Source organism: Strongylocentrotus purpuratus, unplaced genomic scaffold (assembly GCF_000002235.5).
Source record: "Strongylocentrotus purpuratus isolate Spur 01 unplaced genomic scaffold, Spur_5.0 spur5_scaffold_17, whole genome shotgun sequence".
In the NCBI taxonomy this organism is placed as follows: domain Eukaryota; kingdom Metazoa; phylum Echinodermata; class Echinoidea; order Camarodonta; family Strongylocentrotidae; genus Strongylocentrotus; species Strongylocentrotus purpuratus.
The window spans coordinates 25,907,462-25,917,206 of record NW_022145602.1 but is presented as its reverse complement, the minus strand read 5'-3'; the positions used below and the strand labels follow the sequence as shown (position 1 = coordinate 25,917,206).

The 9,745-nt window shown below is 35.9% G+C and overlaps 1 protein-coding gene across 1 annotated transcript; it reads left to right on the top strand.

Annotated features, from left to right (window-relative positions):
* The first annotated feature begins 4,867 nt into the window (after positions 1-4,867).
* Positions 4,868-7,301, top strand: LOC589051 (5-hydroxytryptamine receptor 1F-like). The gene is made up of 2 exons (XM_788708.1): positions 4,868-5,749; positions 6,999-7,301. Exons 1-2 carry the CDS (start codon positions 4,868-4,870, stop codon positions 7,299-7,301), a joined length of 1,185 nt encoding a protein of 394 aa, XP_793801.1.
* Positions 7,302-9,745: the final 2,444 nt, after the last annotated feature.

Here is a 9,745-nt window from a genome sequence, read left to right as displayed (position 1 = left end):
GCTTTAGGTAAAATTTACGTTACTTTCCTATTTTTCTTTTACTGGTTTGGCAGGCTAGAGAGAGGGGGGCGGTAGAATCGGCCCATGGATCCGCGCCTGCCCATACTCGTATACATGCAGTGTGAGTCCAAAAAAGGTTTACACCTAGAAAATTGCTAATTATTTTCAAAATCATTTATGAACAGTACATTACTATACATCTTATGAAAGAGTGTTTATATCCGAAATCATTTGGTATCATTTTTGTGTGGTATGTGTTCATGCTCGGATGAACAGGAGGCAATGTTTGTAAAAGTGCAAAAATCGACTTGCGCCAAAGTCGCTTATGTGATGTTTTAATAAAATAATTGGAATTTGGGTATTTAATCGGTTTTTACAGATCCAAATAACATCCCTAACAAAATTAATCATGCCACACATATCAAATATCGAATATCAAATATCAACGAACATTTGTGTGCGTTTGTGTGAGCATGTGTGACTTTGCTTCTGCAAAAAGCATATGCAATGCATTTCACTCCGCTAATCCCAACATAATACATGCTGTAGGCGTCAAGTCTATTTTTGCACTCTCGCAAACAATGCCTCATGTTCATCCAAGCGTGAACACATACCACACACAAATTATATCAAATGATTTGGGATAAAACACTCTTTCATAAGATGTACTGATTTACTGTTCATAGACGAGTTTTAAAATAATTAGCAATTTTTTAGGTGTAAACTTTTTTTGGCTCACCGGCATGGTATACATGTATTACATATCGAATAAGTAAGACAAAATGGAAAAATAAAGTGGGAAATAGATTAGGCCTATGTGATATTCATGTTCGAGCTACCCTTTAAGGGTACTATGTCCCTTTTGCAGCCAACCTCAAATGATGTAGAACTTTGCAGGAATTATGAATATGTCATGTATGTCCTATCTGTGAAATTTAAACGTTAGCAGTGTCCTCATATTCAAATTATGCAAGGAAACCCGTTTACTTGCTAGACTTCACTGTCAGACACTATTGAGTGACTGACTGGCTTTTTTTTCTTCTTTGGTAATAACATACATGAAAAGAGTTGTAAAGGGTACATTAGCATTTGTCTACATCAATAACCCACTTCTTGTGATGGCAAAGATTGAACTGATTGAATCTTTGCGCAGCATAAAACGTATGAACATTCGGTACAATTGTCTGAAAATCAAGACTATTACTTTTGGGCTCTATAGCCCTAAAGTCGATTTGCCAACTAATAGTCGTTATTTTCCCACTTGAAGACATTTTCAAGCCCCACCTTTTTTAGGGAAGTTCTAAATTAGTATTATCTTTCAAATGCAGTTGGAATTTAACTTTTTCATTTTTTTGGCCTGCAAATGGGACATAGTACCTTTAAAACAATTAACTTGTTAACATTTACCGCTTGAAAAAATAAGATATTCATTTTACTGTCAGGGGGGAGGGGGAGGGGGCGGGGGGCTGTCACACTCCGCAGCCATTTTAAGCAAGCCCACTTGCATTAGTATTTTAATGTGAGTTTTGAATTGTTAGCGAAAGAATTACATGCATGACGGATAGATCACAGAATAGTTTAAACCACAGCCCCTAAAAGCTATTTAAATTTTAAATATATTAAATAGCTTCGACATGCAGATACCGAAATGTGATTGGTCCAGAGCTCGTCAATTGCGAGGATCCAAATTGTTATATTTTCCTGGCCGGTAACTATTCAGTGTTATATTTTACCAGCTGGTGAAATGAATATATTTTTAATCAATAATAATAAATAATAATACATAACATTTATTAGGCGCTTAATACTGATGTTTCTAAGCGCACAGTGTTCTGATTAAGAGAAGACTATAACCCGTAGAATTAAATTAGAAGAAAAAGCAAAAATACAAAAGTAACATAGATAAGGTAAGAAAAACAGTGGCAATCAACTAAATAAAGACAAATATGGTGCGCACCTCCATTGACCGACGCACAACTGCAATTTACAATTTGAAAAGATAGGTTTTGAGTAGAGATTTGAATTGAGATACAGAGGGGGCGCAGTGAATAAAGGCGGGCAGTTTGTTCCAGAGAGCGGGGGCAATAACTGAAAAGGCGCGGTCACCATACCGGGTGTTAGTGCGGGGTCCAGGTGTTAACAGTAATGTGGAAGATGAACGAAGTGTTCGTGACGACGTACGGGAACGTAAGGATATGAGATCGGAAAGGTAAGAGGGGGCTAAGCCATTGATAGCTTTGTAGCACAGGAGAAGAATTTTGAAGGATATGCGGTGGTGAATTTTAAGCCAATGTAGTGAGTTCAATATTCAATGCATGTCGCCCTCTTGAGGACTGTATGTCACTAATTACACACATTACACCATTACCGAGGGCCATTTTTTTTTCCTTCAATACGTTTTTCATGAATTATTTTTTCCCCTTGAAATTATTTTTTCCACATTTTTTTTCTTTCCGCCAAAATGCAAGAATTTGTTTTCTTTCCTCCAAAATGCAAAAAAAAATTCCCCAATTTTTGTTTAAATTGTTTTTTAATCTCGAAATATTTTTTTTCAGTCAATTTTTTTATTTCCACTTCTTTTTCTAAAATTGTGATTGTACCCGAAAAAAAAATGGAAAAAATTTCGGGCAAAAAAATATTTTAAAAAAATCAAACCAGGGCTATCTAATATAACAGTTATTGACTGGCAGGGGGTATATAACATTCTTTGGACCTGAAGGGAGTTATATTTTCCCTCGTAACCATATTTTCCCTCAGCGCTGCGCGTTTTGGGAAAATATAACCACTTGGGAAATATAACTCCCTTCAGCAGTCCAAGTAATGTCGTATTACACCCCCTGCCAGTCAATAACTGTATAATATAAATATTATGGTAGATAAAAAATCGACGTCAGAAAGGTTGGAAAAGAAAGGACAAAGGAGAACAGAGAGCGAGGAGAGAGTGAGAGAGAGAGAGAGAGGGGGGGGGGAGATAGAGAGAGAGAGAGAGAGGGAGGGAGAGAGAGAGAGAGATTTTAACTAGGGTGAGATGAATTGAGAATTGCACTTTCACAGTATGCAGTGGTTATGGAAAAAAAATTAAAAATCTCAATCTAGTTTTCTTAATCCATTGCCTACTGGAATCTGGAGGTTCCTACTAAACATATTGGGCACATTAGAACTCAGCATTCAACGTCTTTTTTTTAGATAACGTGACCACCCAATCAAAAGTATTGTAAAGAGGATGCTTTTGATATGAAAACAATCTTAATGGATTTAACCTCGATATATTATAGTTCGGGTTGCATCGCATTGATTCATTAAAACGTTTTTATCATGGATTTTCTAATGGATTCAAGATAACAGAAAAAAAGCACAGAGGATGCCAAAACACGTCCTAATTTTAATACAATACGCTTGGAAATAGAATCCTCTTTGCATGAAACCTCTCCTGTAGAAGCGGAGTCTTTAAAGGGATAGTTGAGTTCTGTTGCAGAGGGCGCTACACAAAATATTTTTTTGGTGAGATAATGAAAAACTAAACGTCAAATTTGAAAGAACATACAATACAAATGACAAAATCATCTTTGTTTGATCAAAATCGGTTCAGAGACGGTTGAAATATTCATAAATATAACGCTTTCTAATTAATACTTGTGTATTCCACCACAAATATTAGATAATTTGAAAAAGCTGTTGAAAAAACGAAATAGCGTCTTGTACGTCGTACTTCTGCCAATGCCGATGTTGGCTTTTTTGTTGGCATTTTCGTGTTGGTTATATTACGCTCAACCAGCCTGTCCATGTATTGTTATTTTGAATTAAATGATTAATTAACGGTCACCGTGTTTTTTTGAAAGTGGAGCTGAATTGGTATGATCGTATTGGCTAAATTTCACACATTTTGGGGTCTAAAATTACCTTCATAGCAATTTTAGGTTCTAGAAGGGCACTAGAAATGTCATAGATTAGAATAAGAGCAATACCCATGCACTTTGAAGGCATTTGCGGTCTGAAAACAGAACTCAACTATCCCTTTAAGGTTTCTCTTTAGACAATAAATATACAGGTCATCGGTAATTTCTTCTTGGAAGATAGCATTGTAGAACAGTTTTCATCTCTGAAAAGATTACGGTTGGCAAATTAATTCAGATGGAGAAGTAGTTGATTTCATTTCATCTTCAAGTATAAAGGGTCAAATTGAACAATACCGTTTCCTTCAAGAGACGCATTTTGTTTGTCATTTTGACCTATTAAAAATATCCGGTATTTTTTTTCAGCGGATTTTTATTTGTTTAAATTTCATTCAGTAAAATGATCAAAAGATCGTCGTGGCCATTATCGCATTGTCAACATAATTCTTTGTAAAATAGTTTCATATCGCAGAAGACTTTGAAATGAATACTGCAAACAAACTTCAAGTAGAAAACGAAATATAAAGGAACAGCTCGAGAAGATAAGTTGGTCTAAAGTTTCTAATTGGTTGTCTTCATTTAACGTCAGGCGAAGAGATAGAGTAATACATAGTGTATTGATTCGGTAGATATAAAATACTGAGCATCTTCTAAAACGATTCTACTCTTGATTTCAGGCAGCACAACCATATAACTTGAATAATTGGGTTCGAGTAAGCTACAGATACCTTGTCTTATTTCGATCTGATATCTACAACAACCAAATATAACCTTTTTTAAAAAACCAAAATCAACTGATCCACTGATCAACAGTATCAAATTTTTAGAGAAAGATAAACGAAGAAAAACAAGTAATCAAGGAGCAAGAGATAAAAGATTTTACCAAAATCCACTGATCCACTGATCAACGGTATCAAATTTTTAGAGAAAGATAAACGAAGAAAAACACGTAATCAAGGAGCAAGAGATAAAAGATGGAAAGTGTTGGAATTAATGATACGTATACATCATTCTACGAAGAAAGTAGCTTCGAGAACGTCACTGACGTCGTCACAGAAGACGATGGTCCCTCAGCAGGTTTCCCCAGAGGTTTGGACGTCGAGGGATTGGTCTTGGGGATCCTACTCGTGATCCTCATCTGCGTGACCAACATCCTCAGCTTGGCTGCCTTCATCGTCGAACGCCGTCTCCGAACCTACAACAACTACTTCATCATCAATCTCGTGTTGGCTGATCTCGCCATAGGCGTCAGCCAGACCATTGGCGTCTATCACACCTTCCTAGGGCGCTTTCCCTTTTCGCAAGGATTCTGCAAGGTCTACATCGGTGTCCGTCAGGGTCTCCTCTTCGTCTCCACCCTCCAAATCGTGGTCATCTGCATCGACCGCTATCGAGCAACCTACGATCCTATCAACCACTTCATATCACGAAATAAACGGAAGGCCGTCATTATGAACACCCTGACTTGGGTGGTGGGCTTAGGTTTCTGGCTCTGCTACTCCACCGCCTGGGACTTCATCGTGAATATCAACTCGACTCAGAATTGCTTTGCTGCCTACATCCGAGACCCCATTGCAAATGTGATACAGAATGTCCTTACCTTCTTTGTCCCACTGGCCATCATCTGCTTGCTTTACTTCAGAATCTACATCAAGATCAAGGCCTCCATTGGTGGAAAGGGTGTCAGTCGGGACTTTAAGGATGGCACGCAAAACGTGATAGCAGAAATTCGTGGAGGGGCTTCTGTGGAATCTTCTATCATCAGCAGCACCGAAATGAAGACAGTCTGCGAAGATATAAACAACCTGACTGACAGGAACGTTGAACCCGTCAAAGACAAAGACGAAACAGAAAAGGTAGGACCAAAATGTCATGAATAATCTGATTATATATATATAAGTTTACAAAGGTATATGGGCACAAAATCACATAGATATTTTTTCAAACAAAATGATGACAGAACATTGTTATCTAAATATGGGCGGGTCGGTAAGGGTATGTCCTCATTTCCTAACTAGTGAGAAGCAAAAAGATATTTTAAAGGGAAAGAAACTCGTGTCACATTGCAGGGAACCCGTTCCCTTTGGACTGAAATTTTAGGATTATTCGAAGAATATTTGAGAAAACAATACTATATAGAAAAGTCTCATCTTAAAAAAAAAAAAAAAAAAAAACTTTTTTGATAAATTCATCTAGTTGACAAAATATGATAAAGAAGGAAAAGTGTATACGAAAAACACAATTTTCTTGCAAAGGACATTGATTCATGAAAAATAAAGATACATTTATATTATGACTGTCTTTATACAATGACAAGAGTGGTTACTGTACAAACACTCTTTCCGCACCTAAATAATATAGCACGCTGGGTTTTTCTATTGCTTTCCAAGAATATTTAGTGACCTATTAAGCACGATAGAAAGTCATTCATGATATTTGTTGGAAATGTTCCTGGATTTATTTTAAACCGTCCTGAAAGAATTGGATGGAATTCTTGAGTTTCATTTGCATACCAAGATACAAATTTAAATGAAAAATGTTTGTGAAAAATAATCTTTATGGCGGCTCTTTCTATTAAAAATACAAATATAGAAAAGTGGCTATCATTCTAAATGAAATTTAAAACAAGATTGAAGTATTTAATTCTGGTACTTGCATGCAAATTTATGAAAGATATTTTTTCCTATGGTAGCTGATTTTCGCCAATCTTTCCCCATTTTTATTACGGCGTAATAATGCCCTATTACAGCGTTATTACGCCGTATTACGGCATGATTACGCCCTAAGTTACAGTGTTATCATAGTTACGGCGTAATTACGCCCTAATTTACGGTGTAATTACACTCTAATTTACGGCGTTATTACGCCCTATTATACGTCCTAAGTTACAGTGTTATCATGCCCTGTAAGATACGGCGTAATTACCCCCTTTATTTACGGTGTAATTACACCCTATTATACGCCGTAATAAAGAAAAGAACACAAATTGTTGGCGGAAATCAGTCATTTAAATTTTCTTGTTTAGTTGATGTTGATTGCATAGTTATGTCAATTATATACACCTTAATGATCATCAAGTTCATGATCCATTTCATATATAAACAGGCCGAGAAAAGGAGTGGAGCAAACCGCGAATCCAAGAACGAGATGCTGAAAGCCAATCGTACCCTGTCTTACATCATCCTCTCCTTCATCATTGCCTGGTTACCAAACGCCATCATCTATCTCCTCTACTCAGTCAACCCGGCTCTCTTCGGAGCATTCCCGCGAGAAGTGCGCCGATTCTTCGTTTATCTGCTGATAGCGAACAGCTTCTGCAATCCCATTTGTTATGTCGTGTCACAACCGCTGTTTCGTCGTACCGTATTGGACCTTTTCATCAGGCCGCGGAAATACTGCCACCAATAACTGTCACTATGAACATGACTGACAAAGAAAGCGGACAAAATATACAGTTCCTCAGGTAGACAAAAGATTATCCCTTCACTGCTATCATGTAAAAATGTGTAGAACAGGTGTCACATGCATATTCACCTTTTTACATAATAGCAGTGAAGGGATGTTCCTTTGTCTACCTGAGGAACTGTATATTTTGTCCGTTTTCTTTGTCTGTCATGTTCATAGTGTGTACCCTCCGTGTTCATCGAAACTCATCATACAATTTAAAGCCGCTCTAAAGTGTCGGGAGCCAAACATTTGATAGCAGAATAGCGAAATGTAACTTTAATTGTATAATGTGAAATAGGATGTCATTTAAGACACACTTCTGCAAAGATTCCACCCGAACAATGTGTTTGAAGACAAATATTGGTAAAATAATACATAATTTGGGTTTTCTGTTGTACGCAGAAAACCTAAATGTTGTATTATTTCATCAATTTTCGACTTCAAACACATTTGTTTAGAAAATCCTTGCAGAAAGGTGTTTTGAATGACACCCTCTTTCACATTATGATACAATTCAAGTGAAATTTTGCCATCAAATTTTTGGGGCTCCCAAAACTTTAAAGGGGTTTTAAGAATTTCCCCCTCTCTTGTGGTTATCAACTGAATGTTATATCGATACAAATATGCACTTTATCTCAATATCAATGACGCTAGAACAAGATTATGAGGGAATCTTTTGCCCTACGTCTTTATTTAAAGTAGAAATAAACGGGTTAACTGTTCTCACTTTTTTTAAAAGTTTAAAATTCTTATGACAATGATATGTTCTTTTGGGGACAGTTTCGAGTGGGTTTCGATTTAGAGGTTCTGGGGGTCACACTGAAACCCTCCCCAAAATAATCATTTTCATGTAGCCCTTTTGAGGACTCCTCTTTTTTTTGCTAACGAGAGGATTTTAAACAGAAAACAGTGTTACCTCTCACATGGTTGTTTTCTTGTCTGTTTCTAAAGTACTAAATTTCTACAACATTATTTTATCTTCGGTTCAATATTGAGTGTCATTATAAATATGATAGAAATATATATTTCAAAATTATTGTTACACAGATTATTTCATACATGAAATATAACAGTTTCACATGTTTATACGTATGTTTATTTATGTGTAGACTAGTTGATATGAAGGTGATAGGACAAAAGTCGAGAGCTTAATAATCACTTTCAGAACAAAATTATACAAATAATACACAGCAGTGAGGGCATTAGTAAGAATTACCCACACAAGGTACCTTTGGAACAGTCGAACACGCCCGAGGCGATAGCCGAGGGTGTTTGGATTGTTTCGAAGGTACCGAGTGTGGGTAATTTTACTAATGCTCGAACAAAATTATGTGCATTATTGTCTTATAAGATGATGTTTTATAACATGATTTTACTAATGACCGGTCATAAGTATTTACGAATGACCAGTCATTAGTAAAATTACGCGTTAGGCAAAATAAATCCTGGTAAGGTGTACGCGTTCAACCAATCAGTAGATTAGGATCAGCTTCATCATCTTATAATAACTGTTAGTGGTCATAATTATAATAGGCTAAATCAGATACATTTTTTCACATTTTGTTTAATTCTTTTTCTTGAATTTATGGTGTTAGTCTATTCATATGTTGAAGTCCTATCAATTCACCAACAGTACTGTCTTTATTATCATGATCATGTTTATTTAGTTGACTTTACAAATTACTTTAAGTCGTTCAAAGTAATGAAAGAATAGACACTGCGGTTTAGCGCAAAAAGAGAGGGTGCAGTGACAATAAAAATTGTATTAGCTGCCTCTGCGGTTCTCTTGCTTAAAGTCACGTTTTATAACAACATTTCAAGGCTTATATTCATTTATGAGAGAGGGAACAACAAAAAGACTGAAAGACTGATTGCTTCTTAGATCAGGGAGAGGATTAAGGTAACTGAGATGTAGGATGCAGCGGTTTACAAACCCATTCCTTCCGTAATCAATCAAGGCATGTAAACAAACAAAACGCTATTTATCATCCAGGGTTTCTGCATTTCCAAAAAAAAATGAATATTAAGTTTCTGTACGCAATTTAATTTTGAATGAAAGAGTGAAAATGAATATCTAGTGGAAGTTATTATGCGGTGTGTGAATAAATGTAAACTACGCCATGACTTAACAAATGATGTATGTGATGTTTTATTTAAACAGCTTTTTAGGATAGTTCTTTTTGTTCACGGCAATAGACCTGTTCGACATCAATTTTGTACTGCATGTTTATTGAATTTGGTAATTAGCTCGTTTAGGCCTATCTATTCTTAATAATGAAATGAGTTACATGAACAATTTAAAATAATATTTAAGGAAATAATAAAAGAGTCAGTCATATTTATTTTGATTTTCTTAAATATCTCGTTTATCAGAGAATTTATTATTATGCGCTATATAAAAATTA

What these genes read in the sequence shown, in the direction of transcription:
- LOC589051 (XM_788708.1), top strand. Translation starts at nt 4,868, where the DNA reads ATGGAAAGTGTTGGAATTAATGATACGTATACATCATTCTACGAAGAA. An exon ending in ACAAAGACGAAACAGAAAAG is followed by an intron (nt 5,750 to 6,998) that starts GTAGGACCAAAA and finishes ATATATAAACAG; the next exon opens with GCCGAGAAAAGGAGTGGAGC.